The 18,667-nt window shown below is 39.1% G+C and overlaps 1 protein-coding gene and 1 pseudogene across 2 annotated transcripts; both read left to right on the top strand.

Annotated features, from left to right (window-relative positions):
- The first annotated feature begins 663 nt into the window (after nt 1–663).
- Nucleotides 664–8,471, top strand: LOC148717323 (immunomodulatory peroxidase-like). The gene is made up of 8 exons (XM_088743202.1): nt 664–809; nt 3,075–3,504; nt 3,929–4,707; nt 5,298–5,476; nt 5,553–5,860; nt 6,300–6,553; nt 7,505–7,841; nt 7,941–8,471. Exons 2-7 carry the CDS (start codon nt 3,080–3,082, stop codon nt 7,693–7,695), a joined length of 2,136 nt encoding a protein of 711 aa, XP_088599328.1. The 5' UTR covers nt 664–809; nt 3,075–3,079; the 3' UTR covers nt 7,696–7,841; nt 7,941–8,471.
- A 1,958-nt stretch (nt 8,472–10,429) lies between these two features.
- Nucleotides 10,430–15,070, top strand: LOC148717322 (peroxidasin homolog pxn-2-like; annotated as a pseudogene). The gene is made up of 7 exons (XR_015994825.1): nt 10,430–10,464; nt 10,771–11,539; nt 11,770–11,948; nt 12,329–12,633; nt 12,754–13,010; nt 13,579–13,915; nt 14,394–15,070. The product of XR_015994825.1 is annotated as a peroxidasin homolog pxn-2-like (transcript).
- The last annotated feature ends 3,597 nt before the right edge of the window (nt 15,071–18,667 follow it).

Genomic DNA, 18,667 nt, shown 5'->3' with positions numbered 1-18,667 from the left:
GATAGACGGCTACACTGACAAAGAATAGAGCGCTCCTGTCAAGCCGTCAATAGCCAACGGGTGAATCTTTTTAGTAGGTTTGGCGATAGCGGAGAAGTTAAAAGGAAGGCAGCTCCGTTTTGTGGTAAGCTTGAACAAAGTGGGAAAAATCAAAGAAACAAAGGATGCGGTGAACCTTAGCAGACTCTTAAGCACACAAGTGTTTTTAATCCGACTACTAATTTCTGGTTTGCAACACGAAACCATTAGTTAATCTTAATCTACAATGTAGCAGAAGTCTTGAGAATAACTTTCAGTTATTGATTCATTATTAAGAATTATGAGTATCAGGGTCTTAATGTCTCCATCCTCTTACATAATTCCTACCAGAGATTATGAGAAATTGGGCAGGTCAACATCTGACGTCACAACTCGTTTACGTAATATCTTCGATGGAAAGTCAAGTATAAAATCAACCAAATTAAAACATTTTCTGTCGTAATACTTAACAAATTTTACCGTGGTACTGCTTCCGGAGTCTTCACAGCTCGGTTAAAGTAAAACATTTGTAAATATTTTTGACGAACTGCCCTTTCTAAAAATGCAGACAAAGTAATTCTATTTCCCTTGTTTACGACTCAATTAATGAACAACCATTGTTTTAAGAAATCAGTTATTTTAATTGCATTTAAAAATACTACAGAAAAAGCCGCAATGACCACTTAGAGTTCCTGTTTGGGGGTATAAAATGAGGGGCTTTAAGCCAGTAAAGTTAGAGCTGTTTGGTAGCTTTTGGTATTCCCATTGTGAAGAATCAAACTGACTTAAAGGTAAGAATGAAATTTATAAGTTAATCATCAGAAACCAATACTCACATGAAATATTTTGTACGTTTATTTTTAAGTTATAAATTTTATTTATAAGTTAATAATCAGAAACCAATACTCACATGAAATATTCTGTACGTTTATTTTTTATTAACCCTGAAGTCTATAAGTAGGTGAAAGTCTGTATGACTTTAAGTCGTTGAACATTGCTCTCTAAGAATCAAAACAGACCGGAAAACTTTTTGAAAGGGTTCAGTTTCGGACAGGGTCCCTGAGGAAATCAGCTTAGCCGAACATTTTGTTAATTTTTTTTCCGGAAAGAATTGATTGTCTTTCACATGAAGACCGGACCATGATAACTGGATTTATGTGCCCTTTTAAGGATACTGGTGCTGACGGGAAGGTTAAAATAAAAACGCAAAACGATCCTACAATGTTGCAAGATGTTGCGCTGAAATGTTGCGTGCGTTTGACCGCACCTTAAGTCTGAAGTTCGATTGGAATTTTCTCCTTTCTCCAGCTTCATTTTTGTTCAGAACAAACAAATTTAATCATCTGCACTCCGGCTCAGTTATTCAGGAAAGTTGCCAAATTAAGGTAACACCAAAGAGACGCACACTCACGACTGTTGTGCCAAGTAATTGTTCGAAATATATCGAGCGTTATCTACAGTTGTCTGCACTGAACACACACAATGTCGAGGAAAATGTTGTTGATGGGTTCAACTGACCGAATAGCGCACGAGAATTCTGCTTTAGCATTTGTTTAATTAATACATAAAACCACTGGTTTGGTTTGTTTGACGATGGCGGAAGAAATGATGGAAGCAAAAGGTTTTCCGGACTAAAATAGCCTCTTTGAAAAAAGCTGATATTTCTTTCTCTGATTACCTTTCTTGAAACCTTACATTACATTCTCTTGAGAGTTGAGCATCGAATTTTCTTTCCTTGACCTAATCTGCGTTTGTCTTTTAACTCTGAACGTGGAAAATTGGAATTGACAAGCGAGGTCCTTGCTGAAGGAAACCACGTATCAAACTCGAACAACTAAATCACCGCTACTGGATGAAGGAAAAAAAACAGCGAATTCCTTGTTGGAAGACACGCATGTACTAAACTCAAACAACTATTAAATCATATCTCCACAATGAAGCAAGCGCACTTTTAATGAGCCTAAAATACATTTAAGTCAACATCTTCAGGGACTTAAGCATTAGATCTCTAAAGTAATCGTTGAAAACTTCTAGGGAATGCAAGTAAAATTAAATCAGGCATAATTCTTTTATTGCAGCCTTATTGACGAGCTGCCCTTTCTAAAAATAAAGACAAATCATCGAACTATTTCCCCGGTGTGATGAGTCGATCCGGATAAAAAACCATTGTCTGGGGTAAACGATTATTTTAATTGCATTTAAAAACACAATATCAAAAGACGCAGTGACCAGATAGAATTCCTGTTTGGGGGTATAAAGTAAGAAGTTTTAAGCCAGAAAAGTTTGAGCTGCCTGGTAGTCCCAATGCGAAAAATTAAAGCTCTCTAAGCATTCACTGTCACTGGCCATAACTAAATTCAACAACAAGTTTGAATCCATGACGGACGTCGGAGCATGCCAAGCTAGGATGTCTTCGGCAGTTGTTGATAAAACTTTTCTTCGATAATTCCTTGAAACACTGTTATTCTGATGAAAGCTTTCAGTCGAAGTTTTTCGGAAATTTGTTTCAAATTAACGAGTCAGTCAGCTTTAAGAAAAAACTTGCAAAAAGTTATTAAAACGTTGGACTGTCATGTCTTAGTACCGAAGTCCTAAATGAAGTTTCACGCGCCGGTGGCCTTAATCTATAAAAGGGTCGAACTTAAACGGTTCATTTCTACAAATTATTCACCCGATTTCAAAGAATAAGTTTTAATCATTTTTATGTCACTCTGAAACACAAAACTACCTAATTTTGCACTAAAGAGAATCACGGCAGGTTTTAGCAGCCTGTATTTAACAAAAATGAAAGTTGCTTATCAAGATATCAAATTCAATTTTCAAAGAATTAGGTCTATGTTTCACAAAACCAATTTTATTTTTAAACAGTCAAGTCATAATTTGCGAGGTCACGCACAGCGTATCACCCAAAACTAATGAGAACGAAAAGAATTTGCAAAAAGAATGGTGTTGTCAACATTACTAGCAGTAATATCGCTAATAAATTGATTGAACTCAAGATATGTTCTTGGTTGCGACTTGACAGCTTCAAGTTACTTTATTCATCTCTTCATTAGACAATATGCCAGGACGTTTACTCGGTGCTTTACTGCTTATTTTGGTTCTGGGATTGGAGCAGGGATCCTCTTCTGTTCTAAATGACGTAGGCCGATTTGAAGGAGACACCCACACCATTGCTGAACTGAATGACCTGGACATGGAACTGGAGCAAGATAGCGTGCCGGCCGATGTTTGCAAAAAAATCAAAGATGAATTCAAAGCCGTGGAGAAAAAATCCATGGCTGAAGCCAAAAGAGAAAAACCTAATAGCTTACAAAAAGGGATAAAAGTAGTGGCCTTCCAGATACTACAACATGGTAAAAGTTCAATTGCGGACGAGTCGAAAGTGCGTAGGACTTTACAAAACGAAGCTTGTGTCAATCGCGCCATTGGAGACATCTGTAAGAAGAGCAGTGTTTTGAACCTTTTAGGAATAGCTGCAAGTGGGTAAGTGTTTCCAGCACGAGATCACAAAAAAGCGTTCACAGCAAGCCCCTTAGGCTTAGTTTTGATACTTAAGGTTACTCCAAAAGTTTTGCGGGTCAACTTTGGACGAAGAAAACTTCGTAATCAATTATTTAAATCTACTATAATTAATTAACTTCTCTATAAACGAAACTCGGAAATAATTATCTCAAAAAGACATTTTACTCTGGAACTTACGCTCACTTTTCTTTTCATCATAATTTCTTTAGCCAAAACTGAATTATTCAATTCAACCCATGGTACTTCAACCTTGCTAATACCTCAATTGTCCTTTACAATTACTAGCGCCTTTATTATTTCCGTAGTCGTATTCCATATTTCTTGTGGTGTTTGAATTTCAAGTGGTACTCTGCCACTCAATAATTTATATTTCCTTTTTTTTCAGGGAGGAGAGAATAAGCATCTGCAGGGAAAAGGTTCTTCAATGTTTAAAACATAGACCATTAGGGAGCGTAGAATGTCCAGATAAGTCTAAGGAGGAGGCCCGTTTTAGAACAATTGATGGGACTTGCAATAATGTGCGTCGACCCTTATTTGGAGCAGCCCATACTCCATTCAGACGAGTACAACCAGCTGATTATGAAGATAAGGTCTCGTCACCTCGTGTGGCAGAAAGTGGAGACAAGTTGCCCAACGCGAGAAATGTGAGTCGTTTCGTCCATGCCAGAAATGCAAACCGCAAAAACCCTGATTCTCCAACGCTGACACACTTGGCCATGAATTGGGGTCAATTCATGGACCATGACGTAACGCTGGCGGAAGAACAGGAATGTGACTGTGAAACCCTTAACTCTACTGAGCCAGAGTGTTTCAACGTTAAGGTTCCGTCCGATGATGATGTCTTCCAGAGGAGGGATGTTACATTCTTCCAGGTGATTCGAGATGCTCCCCATGGATTTATAGCAGAGTGTTCACCAGGACCAAGAGAGCACACCAACACGATAACAGCTTTCATCGACGCGTCCAACGTTTACGGCTCTAGCGAGGAGGAAGCTGAACACCTTCGAACCCCTGATGGAAGAATGAGAATTATGAAAACTCGTCACGGCTGCCCTTTGGGGGATCTTTTACCAGCACAAACAGATCCTGAGATACCATGCGTATCAAGAGATCCTAACAGACCTTGTTTCGTAGCCGGAGACGAACGTGTGAACGAGAATCAAGGTGAGGTCACCTCGCTTCCTGATCAATACAACAAAGCTGGGCTGTGGTCTATCAACCTTTTTCAACCACGCCTATAGCGTATTCAGACCAACTATTTACTATAAAACTGTCAAATATTGTTACTGCTACATATGTCGACAGCGAATTGTCAAGTTGATACCATATCAAGGCTTGCGCACAGACATCCCTATTAAGTTATGACTGGAATGATGAAATTGCACATGCGCCCTGATTAAGCCTTAAGCCCCAGGACCTCAACACTATTACTCCTAAATGTCTGTCGTACAGTTCTTACGGTGATCTGGAAATTTGTTAGTACATCAAATAATACACCCATTTTGATATAATTCTTTTTTCTTCTCACCTTTTTGCTTTATGGAAGACTCATGTTGCGGGGAGAAAATACTTTTGGTTATTCCGTGTGGTGAAAGGGTTCATACTCGACAACCCAAAAACCATGCCCTGAAAAATATAGGGAGTATCCTGTGCGGGTGTTTGTCCGACATCTTTCCGTCACAAGCCCTTCTATCTTACCCTATATTTCTTACCCTATCTTATTTCTAATGATATATATTTCATGGATATAACAGGTCTCATGTCAGTTCATACTCTGTTCGTCCGGGAACACAACCGAATAGCAGAGTTTTTTGGTAAAAACACAGATTGGGAAGCAGAGCAGATTTACCAGGAGACCAGGAGAATCGTTGGGGCGGAATTACAAGTTATTACATACAATGAGTTTCTGCCACTGCTTCTTAGCCCCAGAACGGTATGTAACAGTTTCTAATTCTCTCTCTCATTTTCTTTTCTTAGTTCCCAATTGACTTCTTTTCTTAATTTTGTAGATCAGAAAAAACAATCTCGCTCTGCTGAAAGGAAGCCGGTATTTCAATGGTTACAACTCTGGCGTCAACGCCCAAGTGTCCCAGGCCTTTTCTGCGGCAGCTTTCCGATTTGGGCATAGTTTGGTTCAGGAGGAGTTTCTACGTTTTACTCAAGAGGGTTTTGAACACAAATGCAGCAAAGACTCAGAGTACACTCCCATCCCAGTACTGGACTTTGGTAATCCAACCTACCTATATGACAAGTGTAATGGTGGTGTCGATGCCATCTTTAGAGGCTTGGTGAAGAGTCCAGCAGCCAAAGTTGATGGGTGAGTAAGAGATAAAAGGTATATAGTACATTCTTGTACGTATCTCTTGTTTGGAAAAAGCCAAACAATTGATACGTTGTCATCCGGAGGGGGGAAAGAGGGAGGGAGGGATAATTAGGCGAAAGAAAGGTGGGGGTTTTGCGAAAAACAAAACAGTTAATTAGATGTCAAAATCGAATGAAAAATCATTTTATCCCGGAATGTATTTGATTTAAACTTTTTCCCTCGAGAAAGACAAAGTCTGTGCTAGAATATTCGTTTAAAAAAATCTTCCTATCAGGTTGCTGGATAGAAGAGTTAAAAGAAAAAAGCGACTAATCCCGTAATCAAAAATATCCAATTTCTATAGATCCCCAGGTATAAGTAGAATTATCAGTAACTCAATACAAGATAATGATTCTCGCGATTGATCCTTGGGTTGACCTGATTCTCTTTCCAGGCGTTTTTCAAGCTCTGTACAAGAAAACCTGTTTCGAGGCCCCGGTGACTTGTCCGACCTCATAGCCATCAACATCCAAAGAGGACGAGAACGCGGTGTGCCTTCATACACGACATATCGAAACACGTTTTGTAAAATTACACCAAAAGTAAACAACTTCGAAGATCTGAAAAACGCTGGAATTGGCGAAAAAGATATCAATAATTTGAAGTCCCAGTACCAGTCAGTCCAGGACATCGATCTTTTTGTTGGAGGTATGTCTGCGCAGGTGCAATGCCGCTATACACTGATTATCGATTGAGTGCTGTGAAATCAAGTCCAAAGTAATAGTAACGGCCAATCAGAATAAAAGGAGTTATAAGGAGCCAATCAGAACTCAGGGAATTATCATAGGGAGCCAATCAGAACCCGAAAAAGGGGTAGAGAGAAGCAAGAAAACTGACCGAAGTGTATGAAACGCAAGTGATCAAGTCACATTTGGTTTAGTTTTTTCATCTGATCGGTAAAGAGGGCGTAGCAGTTTTTCTTTGAGCTTTTCTTTTTCTTTGACCGGCCACAAGGAAAAGTGAATCAAAAGAAATCAGATCGACAAGTGGTGCACTCCCGCTACTTTATGGAGTACATTTCAATGGAGTCTCGTAAAACCAAAACCAAAGCAATCACAACTGCCAATCAGGAAAAAGGTGCATATCAGAAGGAGCCAATAAGAACTGCAAATAGAAACCAAACTGACTGAAGTGCGGGAAGACGCAACTTACCAAACTGTCTTTGGTCTAACTTTTTGATCCTCAGTGATTTAATCAATAACAGAGCAAGGTAAAGAGAAACCAAAGAAATCTCGAATTACTTTCGACGTTCAAATGGAAATTGCTTTACATTTCAGTAAATTTGGGGTGTTTTTTTGTTCAACTGACTTTCTTGTTGCAAAAATGCTGCAAAATCTCTTAACGAATGTGAACTAGCTACAAGCTCTCTGTTTCCTTTTGCGGGATCAAAACGGGTGATCCAGATCCTTTCCCACTCGTGTAGTCAACCATAACGGAGGGTTCGCTTCGTGGACCCAGTCATGCAAACTACGCCCAGCACTAAAATATTTCTTCATTTCAATTACGTTCAGCTTACACAGCTAAAACAATTAAGCGCAAGAGGAGAGGGGGGCTAAATATGGCGCTTATAGTAATTGTTATTTTTATGATTCCTCACAGGAATGATGGAGCCTGCAGATCCGGAGGGGGGAGCACTAGGGAAAACCTTTCAATGTCTGCTAGCCGAGCAGTTCAAACGACTGCGAGTGGGTGACCGCTTCTGGCATGAAAATGCGCCGAACCGAGCAAAGAACACTGATAAAACAGCTTTCACGTCTCGCCAGTTGCAAGAAATAAGAAAAGTCACTTAGGCCAAGGTGATCTGCGACAATTCTGAGAATATCCCCTCTATCCCCCGGAGGGTATTACAACAGTCAAAGATATTCACCGATTGTAATAAGCTGCCCGAAATGAACTTGAATGTGTTTAAATCAGGTTTCAGATATGGATGGCTAAGGTATGTTGCAACTATTATTGATTTGAAAGAAAATTCATCTAAATTCCGTCTCAAATTTGATTAATTTTTTTCGAAAATTTTATTTTCCGACTGATTCAGGTTCAGGGGGGACACTCCAAACCTTGACGATGAATATGACGAAGGACCGACCGGTAACCCATCCACGAAAATGGAATAATTCATTGGCTTCTCGGCTCCGATTGGCGGATTTCTACTTTTTCATTAAACGATATAGATTAAGTCTACTAGGGTTTAAGGTTTAATATTGAGTGCGCGGGAAGTAGATAGCGGTTTGAAGAATACTAATTAAAATTCTTACAGTGGAGTAGGAGAGTTTGCACGGATAAGCTTGTTAGTGAGATTTAACGCCTCTTTGTAATTGGTTGTGTTGTTTTCAAACTTAATGGGGATGGTGCCCTTATTTTTACCAGTCTCAGCCTACAAGATATTGCCATTGATGGATCCGATAGGCATTAGACTGTTCTTGCTGTTGCTGTCGTTTTTTGCAGTTTTATTCAAAGAGGTTCATGTGTAATTTCAACAAGGCCATCTACATCTGGGTGAACCATTTTGGAAGCTCGCTATATTTCGCTTCAGATAGTCATACAATAAACTCCATTGATGCATTAATCAGTGTCTCATTAGTGACTATCATCATATAAATGCGCAGTGGATCACTTTCCAGCTATCGGTCCCTGAGTCTAAATTCACGAGCAATTATGAACCGACTCTGTTAGTTGCCTAACCCTGTATACTGTAACATCAGTACACATGCTCTCCATACCGTTCTCTGTACATCTTCTGACAAGGAGAAAATTTTAACAATCAAAAGCTTGTTTAGTTGACGGTCATTTCCTTTATTCTCGTGACCTTGATTTGTGATTCTAGGGTGATGTTTCATGTAAGGAGAAATTAGATACTAGTCACCCTCAAGTGTCAATCCTCTAGGCGAACTGAGCTATCCGCTTTAGCATCGAAGCATCTTATTGAAAGGCAATTTTCTGTTCATAGGAAAACTTGATGAAAGAAGGGAAAGGCTTTTGATCGATCACTGGTTAAAATGAGTAGTCAGGAAAACAAACAGTTAACTTGTTGTAGTAATTCAGTTACTTCGCCACATGCGCAACCTCGAGACAGTTTAGCCTTCAATCCCCTTGAGACATCGAGCCCTCTACTAAAAACGCATATAACATGAAACATTTTATACTGCTGATTTCATCTCCTCATGCTGTTAAATCAACATTCGAAGACAAACTTCCCGGTCATGTTATATCCTTAGTTAATCTTTTTTTTCGTTTTTTTTCTTATTTTCTTTCTGTTTTGATTCGTTTTGTTTGTTTTTTCATTAAAATTAGAGCACTTGTTCAAACGGGTGAAACCTTTTTTATTGCAACTGAAATTCACCCCTCAGATTTGTCTGTTTCCAATTCAGTTAAAGGAATAATGACAGAATATTATTACTTTCTACGGAAATTACTTGCTACGGATGTTTATTGCTTAATTATCATCAGTTTGCTTAAATTCAATCAGTTAAAAAACTATATTAAAAACTTAAATAACCTTTCTTCAGTTCTAAAGATTATGAAAAACAAAACGAAAATAAATGTTTGCAGTTGATATATTTCAATTTCTACTTACTTAATCTTTCGTCCAAACTGATTTAAAATGCTCGCAAACAACGTTTACTAAAACTACTTCACTTGACATGTATTTTACGTTGGAAGTAAGTCAAGGTTGATACGCTCTACTGAAACTACACTAAACAAACAAAGAAACTCCCACAACTTGGAAGGATTTACTCACGGTGAATTTCCTCGCCATTTGTAGTGACCAGACATAAACCTGCAAGGATTAATCGCTCGTTTAACTGTAAAAAAACAAAAAAAACAAACAAACAGACGATTATTAATTTTGTCACGAAAATGGATCAACAAGACGAGGTGGCGAAGCGCCACCGTGCCCTTGGACGAGCCCGTCATAAGAACAGTAACTATGAAGTTCACGCTTGATTCAAAATAAAATGAGAAAGGTAATGACTATGGAAAACAAACAGTAATAAGTGTGTCTGAGATTAACGACCCCCAAAGTTGCAATTATTGACCCTCAAAGCAGCTATTGACGAGTGTATTTATTTGCTTCGGGTGTTACGTTTTCATGATTAATTCATTGTTAACACCCGACTGATGTTAGTAATTGCCATGAACAGCCAGGGTAAAGTCTGCCTCTTCAAAGGAAAGACGACGTTGAAAAAATGCTTTTCCGATAGAGTATGTGAAGAGAACTGCAAACATGGCCGCCGCTAAGCTAAATGGTAATATTTTTAGTTTGTGGGTCTGTTTGCCTGGTATTATATTTCTACCTCTGTTTCACTGGTAGCAGCTACCAGAAATGTAAACAACGACAGAGCCAAGTATTCTATACTTCTAATCTCTTATCTACACCAAGAATAGCGAGTTACATCTACCAAACACGAAACGTCAGCGCGGTGAAGGCAAACGGGTCCGTGTCTTACTCATTGCAAGTTCTCCTCGGATGTCGACTAGCGCTCAATGCCTCAATTTCGCTGCTTCTTATTCAACTGGCTAATGATGTCGAAGTTCAGCCTGGCCCTGGCCAAGCTCATGTGTGTGCTAACCCAAACATGCGTGTGATTTTTGCATTTAATGCGTGGGCACTCCTTGCTAAAAGTTGAAGAAAAATAGCAGCAGTAGCAGCAGCAGTAAGAGAAGAAGAGATCTGAAACGTTGTAGTTGGGAAGAATAAAAAGAGAGAAGAGTCCAGAGTCTCAGTACTTCTCGTTAAAAGCCAAGCGAGTGGTAAACACCCCCCAATACATGTAACGGGTAAAAGACCCTTGATACACAGGGGTGAAGATTTAAGATCATTCTTGCTAAAGGGTAGCGCTTAATTTTTATTTTTTCGCTCATAGCAAGAAAAAAGTCAAGCAATGCAAACTAAAGGTATTGACCTTGGCGCGCAAGTTCAACTACACAGAGGAAGAGAGAATAAGGTGCGACAAGAATTCTCGGTTCAGGACAATAGATGGAACCTGCAATAATCTGGATAATCCCCGTTTTGGAACAGTCCTTACTCCATTCAGACGTCTGGAGCCACCTGCATATGCAGAGGGAATCTCGACACTTCGAAGGGCTCTCAGTGGAGACGAATTACCAAACGCAAGGAACGTAAGTCGTTTTGTTCACGGCAGTAATGTAGCACGCACAAATCCTGATTCCCCTAGACTGACTCACTTGACTATGAGCTGGGGGCAGTTTATGGATCATGATTTTACGCTAGCAGAGACACAAGGCATTAACTGTGAGTCGAGCAACTCTAACGCAGAATGCATCAACATTGAAGTTCCATCTGATGATTCTATCTTTCGAGACAGAGGAGTTAGCTTCTTTCAGCTGGAAAGGGATGCACCTCATAAGCCAAACACCATGTGCAAATTGACTCCGCGAGAGCACAGTAACACGTTAACAGCCTACATCGATGTCTCCAACGTGTACGGTTCGACTGAGGAGGAGGAAAGAACCTTCGAGCCTCGAATGGCTTACTGAGAATTCCGGAACTCCGTCACGGTTGCCCGATGAAGAGTTTGTTGCCTGCACAGCTGCCTGATCAGTTTTGTGTATCGAAAGATCCAAATAGACCTTGCTTTACAGCGGGAGACGAGCGTGTGAACGAGAACCCAGGTAAGAATACCAGTCTATGAAAGTTATCACACGAGACTCACTTCATAGAATAAGCCCACCCAATTAATATGTTATTATCTGTCATGTAAGTATTCTTTCTGTGATCATAATTGAATTTTCTTTTCGTGCATGGGATAAAGATGAATGTGATACGCCCATGCTAAGCTATAAAAGGAGTCACCGATATTTTGTTTGGTGCATTCGAGCATCTTCTTTTCTTCTTTCTGCAGCTCTCATATCTGTTCATACCATTATTGCCCGGGAGCACAACCGAATCGCGACATATTTTGGTGAGATGACATCATGGGATGGCGAGCAAATTTACCAAGAAACAAGGAAAATAATCGGAGCAGTGCTACAAGTCATAACATACAACGAGTTCCTGCCACTGATTCTGAGCCCTAAAACGGTAAGAAAATTTTCTCATTACGAAGTTTCCTTTCGTACTTTTGGTTGAAAATCAGGTAGGATCTTGTTTATGGTAAATGCTTCTGAGGAACAGAAAGTTAGAGACGTTGTTGAGTGGCGAAACCCGGCATGAGTTTCTGCGAATGGCAAACTCCTCATCAGTGACCATTGCATCATTTATTTTAACTACCTCACATATCGAGTGAATGAGTGCCCCCGCTCGTAAAATGGTCTGATACATGTTGCTCTGAGGCTGGCACGTTCTTTGTACTCAAAGAGAGGTCATTTCTTTTCTTCATACTCACCTTTTCTTGAAACTGACGTAGATAACTGTACTGTGAGACGAAGAATTCCTATTGTTTCTTATAAAATTCTGTTCAGATCAGAAGAAATAACCTCAAGTTGTTGAAAGGAACCCAGTTCTTCAACGGCTACGACCCACGTATCAATGCTCAAATGTCTGCATCATTCTCTGTGGCTGCATTCCGGTTTGGTCACAGCTTGGTTCAAGAAGAGTTCATGCGTTTCACCCAGGATGGCTTTCAACACCACTGTAACAAAGCAGAGTTCATGCCAATCCCAGTACTGGATTTCGGCAACCCAACATACGTATATGATAAGTGTAATGGAGGCGTTGATTCCATCTTTAGAGGCTTACTTAAAAGTCCCGCTGCAAAAATGGATGGGCAAGTGAAAACATAATTGTTGAGTCACAGTGATAAGAGTTGTATATGGTTTATGAAGAAGAAATCCTACTTAAGTGCGTCTAAGTAATCATGGTGTTTGCTGTAATCGTATTCTTACAGGCGATTTTCAAGTTCCGTGCAAGAAAATCTGTTTCGAGGTGAGGGTGATTTGTCTGATCTCATAGCCATAAACATCCAAAGAGGACGTAGTCGTGGCGTTGCTTCATACACAACATATCGCAACCGCCCAGAGTGCCTTATAAGGACAAAGGTGAGAACATTTGACGATCTGAGAAGAGCTGGTTTTGACCCAGATGACATAAGCAAGCTGAGATCCCAGTACCAATCGGTCCACGATATCGATCTTTTCACTGGAGGTATGTAACTGGGTGGAAGATCATTTAACATGAAGTATGCAAATATTGGAAATCTTTAAGACGACTGATTTCGATCAGCTCGTTCTGGCCATAGATTACTTTTGGGTGTGCGTGAGATTCTTTGAAACGAAAATACTCTTATAAATGATGCAATATGTAAGAACGTATTATTTAGCATTAAGCGTTAGGGTCGAAGCCTGTCATATTAAGTCTCTTGACGCTCCCAATCGACCATGCAAGGGACCAAGTTAAAGGTAGTCTGATGCTTTCGTTGTCTCCAATTGCCTTGACTCTAGTCTCGAGTCGTTTCAACCAGATTCAATGAATTTAAAACAGGAATTTATACCAAATCTATCCTATCCCTCGGCTGTGAATCCTTCTACAAATGCTACAGTTTATTAGGTAGTAACGAAATGGATAGATTTGTCCCAAATCCTCACTTCCGGTGAATCTTGGCGGTAGGTTTGACTAGCCCCCATAAACCTCTAACAAATCTCACAAATATGCGAGGTGTCACTCACTGAGGGCGAAAATGAAGCTTTTAACTTCTGCATTTTTACTTTCAAAGGAGTGCTCGAACCTGTGGATTCAGACGGAGGGGTTCTTGGGCCGACCTTTCAATGTATAATAGCCGAACAATTTAACCGCCTCCGGGTAGGTGATCGTTTCTGGCATGAAAACGCTCCAAACTCTGCCTTGCACACCGACAAAACAGCGTTCACGTCTTGTCAACTTCAGGAGATAAGGAAAGTTAAACTTGCAAAGATAATCTGTAACAATGCAGAAGACATCCCCGCTGTTACAAGGAAGGCTCTGGAACAATCCAAGATATTCGTCAGTTGTGATAAGCTACCTGACATGAACCTCAATGTGTTTAGACCAGGCTTCAAATGTCCGAATCAACGGTAAGAGAAGCTTTGACACATTTGTTACTCGCACTCAGTCACTCTAGAGCAAGGTTTGAAAAACAAAAGCATTCACTCTCGCACACTGAGTCGGTTGAACTGATAAAGGTTGGCATTAACTTCCTTTAGTCAACCTGTTGGGTGGGTAGTCGTCGAAAAAGTAACCATGGAAATAGTGTTTACACAAGTACCAAAATTTCTTCATTTCCCTGTGATTGACCTCAGGGATATTCAGGCGGCAATTTTGTTTCATCCTCCTGAGTAACTTCATATTTATTAATTGCGAGAGAGGAATGATTTTATCTTCTGCTTATTACTGATAACCAAACTATATTCAAACGAATGATGGCCATGATGAATCGAAAAACATTATAGAAGTCACATCATCAATTACCACCGTTACTCAAAATTTTTAGTAGATAATTTTCATTTTATTTTAACAGCTTATTGTCTGATTTTCTTCCCTTCCTCTCAACAGTGTAATGGCCGACTCCCCTGCGAGAGACGCCGACTGGTACGGTATTCCATCCACAGGGACATCTGACGAAACTTTTTGACCCACTTTCTCGTCTCATTTTGGGTCAATTTCTTTCTTCCTTTTTTTTTTTTTTTTTTCACTTGGGCAGCACTAATTCAGTGACATGTTGATATGATTGCATATAGATTAGAGTATTCATAATTCGACAAAGTTTGCTCATGGAAATGCATCGCCCACAGCTACAAATGCACTTTACACTGAATTTAAACTTGGAGAAATGCAAAGTTACATAATTTCTCGTCAATCAATTTTCTCACGAAACACCTTATTGTAGGAAATCAACGACGCATCTAAATAAATGTTGATGTTAATTGAAATCCCAATATCTTACGTCATTGTTCACAGCACCTTTATTTCAATAACAAAACCGCATCTGTTCATAGCGCCCTTACTCACTGTTTGACAGTTCCTCATATCAAAGTGCCCATGACATGAATTTTTTTTGGCATATTGTAAAATAAGGACTGGATTGGATTTGTAAAACATGGACTGGATTTGCAAAAAATGGATTTGTAAAACACGGATTTGTAAAACATGGATTTGTAAAACATGGATTTGTAAAACATGAATTTGTAAAAGGTGGATTTATGAAAACATGATAGCATTGTTCAACTGTTTATTTGTTTATTTCTCTGTCTGTCCCTTTTTAATCTTAATTGTTTTACTTTATATTATTTTGATTATATATTACCTAATAATTTCTCTAAAAGACTGTGATGTTGAGTAATATTAGCATTTGGAAATTTTTAAGAATAATCAAGAAATACGAGAAGCACTCGCTTACAGCGAGTAACCATTCTCAGCATCTTCGGCATTCTCTCGTGTTCAAAAACAAAATTCCGCGTGCTTATATTTAACTGTACAATGCATTCGGCGCGTTTTTATTTTCAAAATTATCAATATCTTAATACACAGGAGCTGGTCAAGACCGATTTCCAACGTTTTACGGGAATAGTTAATTTTACTAGGGCAAACATGGAACAAACAAAAGTGTACGTGACATACAAACAACCAGGCTGCCAAAAGACCGTAATTTGAAAAATGCATTGTAGACCTCTGTCGAAAATAAATTTGCAACTTTTAAATTTGCGCGGGAGAAGACAGGTTATTGAGCGTGGAAGGAGATGGCGGATTCTTTTAAACTTCCATCTCAGACCAGAAAACGGCGACGTGGATTGGAGTTTCCAGAGTTCTCGTGGAGCTCTGTAAAAATTAAAGAAGAGCTTGGAAGCGGAACATTTGGGACCGTCTATCATGAATTTGGCTGAACTTACATTTGTTTCTTCTCCTGTGTTAAAGATGAATAAAACACTAGAGTCTATCTAAGCGCCATGTACTTGAAATGTTTTCCAGATTTGTTATAGTAACTGTACATATCTGGAACGAGCTTTTTCAGTTAACTCAAATACGTGAAAAAGTGAAAACTCTGCATCCAGCAAACACGTGAAAAAGAGTGAAGAAGGTCGCGAGAAAGAAATTAAACACGGATAATTTTCAGTGTTTGAATTGGTAGCTAAAAATCCATGTTCTACAAATCCGTGTTTTGCAAATCCATGTTTTACAAATCCATGTATTACAAATCCATATTTTACAAATCCATGTTTTACAAATCCATGCTTTACAAATCCAGTCCATGTTTTACAAATCCAGTCCATGTTTTACAAATCCAATCCAGTCCATATCTTACAATATGCCATTTTTTTGCGTATTTATAAAGCTTATCATATGAACAAATCAATTTCGATAGAAGAAAAATTCCAAAATAATTAAAAGTCAGTTTTTTCGGGCCCTAAAGTGCTCTTATTTTGTTGTAAAGGCATGGCGTGGCGTGGCGTGCGTGACATGCATGCGTGGCGTGACAGCCTTCAGATTAATTCGTCGGGTCAACGCTAAATTAATATGTGGTATCGCTCGAGCAATCAACTTGAACTACCTATAAGATTTGGCCATCCTTCGATCTGACAGTGCCTGTTGAGTTGTTAGATCATCGAACTATATTTTAGCGAAGTTTTTAAGCGCTAATAAAATTTTCAAGAGTTCGCGAAAAAATTTCGGAATAAAGGTAAAGACAGACCGGTACGGACTCCCCATTTGGCTTTTGTGGTCGCGTCGCACTGATAAATTTCTGACAGTCAAGTCAGCGTAAAATGAGGCCAACTCTTGCGAGATTTGTTCATAAAATGAAAGCGTCTCTATTACACCTTTCACGCACAAAAAAAGAACAAAATCCTTTTCATATGAAACTGGATGTTACCGGTTAAGCCTTTTATTGGCCTTGAGAGCTATTTGGAAAATGTCATAACACAACTTTCGGAGATTACCTTATCCAGGTCATAAAACAAATTGTAACACAATAAGGTCACAGCTCTAAGAGTTGAAAAACAACTCGGCTTTAAACCCCTGAAAAGCGGCAAAATTCTTTTCTAACCATTTTCACTGCATTACCGCGGTAGGGTAGGACTAAAACGGAACATATGCGAACCATGCGAGTAGTCCACCCAATAATTCCTACCCATCCCACCCCAGGGGTGGACATCCATCACGTAGTAATCTCGTGCGTGGGAAATTAACGTCTCCTACCCCAACCCTGCAGGAGACGGGACCTCCATTTATTCGTCCCTATCCGAGAAGACTAGAATATCTAACCATTACATCACGAATAAAACAAAAACAAAAACAAAAAACAAAAAAAACGCCAAAGTGCACCTCGACAATAGAGTTCACTACAAACCTTTCAAAGCACCAATAGTAAAAAACACGCAGGAAAGGGTTCATGAAATCGTTGACCAAATGCGTCAGGGAAAACACATCGATGACGTGACTGAGAAATGACTTTCACAAACTTCAAATCCGCGTAGACATACGATCAGCCCTTGCTGAAAACAATTTTTAAATAACATCTGATCATCTCTTACAAAAAGGGAAAATCCCACTCAATTGGAAGGCGATAATGCGACGTGACCACAAAAGCCACATAGGGAGTCCTTGCCGGTCTGTCTTTGCCTTTATTCTCTCGTTCGCTGATAAACGATGAAGCCGCGTCATCTCTTACTCATGCGCATAACTGTGAATCTTTCCTTTAAAAGTGTCAGGTAGACTGGCGACGAGTCAGCGGGTGATGACGTAGAAAACTACGAAAACTCTCAGTTGACACTTACAAATCTCTCACATCTCATGTAAATTTGTAATATTCAGCACTGAAATACTCTAAAACTAGACGCATATCTGCGTGAACTCGGGCTTTTAATATCGCACATCTGGAGTTATCTTTAGAGGACTGCCATACTGCCACTGTTACTGTAGTCACGCAATTTCATCGTTTTCGGGTGTCTCGAAAACACAGACCACAGACCACAGACCTCGAAAACACGAAATTCTTTCTCTTTGGCCATCGTAGCTTGATAAGAAATAGCACACAAACTGCAGTTGCAAACACGACAGTAAAACGCATGTTGGAAAATAAGATTAGTAAACTTTACTTGACGTTTCGTATGTTTCGAGCGATAAGCTTTATCTGTACAGTATTAGTTTGCATCTTTGTATATGCAAATTTTTCTTTTGTTCATTGTTATGTTAATTAGTTACTTATCTTAAATTTAAACTTAGTCGCCACGTGTATTATTAACTGTCACTTCTGAAGATGTATGTCGAAACATATGAAACGTCAAGTAAAGTTTACTAATCTTATTTTCCAACATGCGTTTTACTGTCATGTTTGTAACTGCAGTTTGTGCGCTATTTCTTATCAAGTCTACTTGTGTTTATTTTTGTCTTCTGGAGTGTAATGAATGTTGTTATGGTACTAAACAACAATCCAAATAATATATTACCATATATGAGTAAGTTCTTGTAGATGCCAAAGGTTGAAATTCAAAGACTTTTCAATGACTTTGAAGGCCAAGTTTAAGAAAATTGAAGGGACCGCTTTTGGAAAGGTTTACATAAGCAATTTTAAAATTATTTAATATTATTTCTCAGCTTTTCCAAGAAAATACTGTAATTTTAAACCTCAAAATTGCTAAAGAAAAAGCATTGCAAAAGTCAAGCCTTAGTCCTCAAATTCAAGTACTTTCAAGGCCTTGAGTTTTTCATTTTTAAACTCAAGCATCTTTGAGAACTTTCAAGGCTTTTACAAACCGAGTAGGTAATGTAATTGACTTTAACTGCAAGGAGAAGGGAATATTATATCTATTATTGGTACCAAGTCATAGTTT

Source organism: Stylophora pistillata, chromosome 13 (genome assembly GCF_964205215.1).
Source record: "Stylophora pistillata chromosome 13, jaStyPist1.2, whole genome shotgun sequence".
Classification (NCBI taxonomy): domain Eukaryota; kingdom Metazoa; phylum Cnidaria; class Anthozoa; order Scleractinia; family Pocilloporidae; genus Stylophora; species Stylophora pistillata.
The sequence above is the reverse complement of the archived record's forward strand: the minus strand, read 5'-3'. Positions and strand labels throughout refer to the sequence as shown.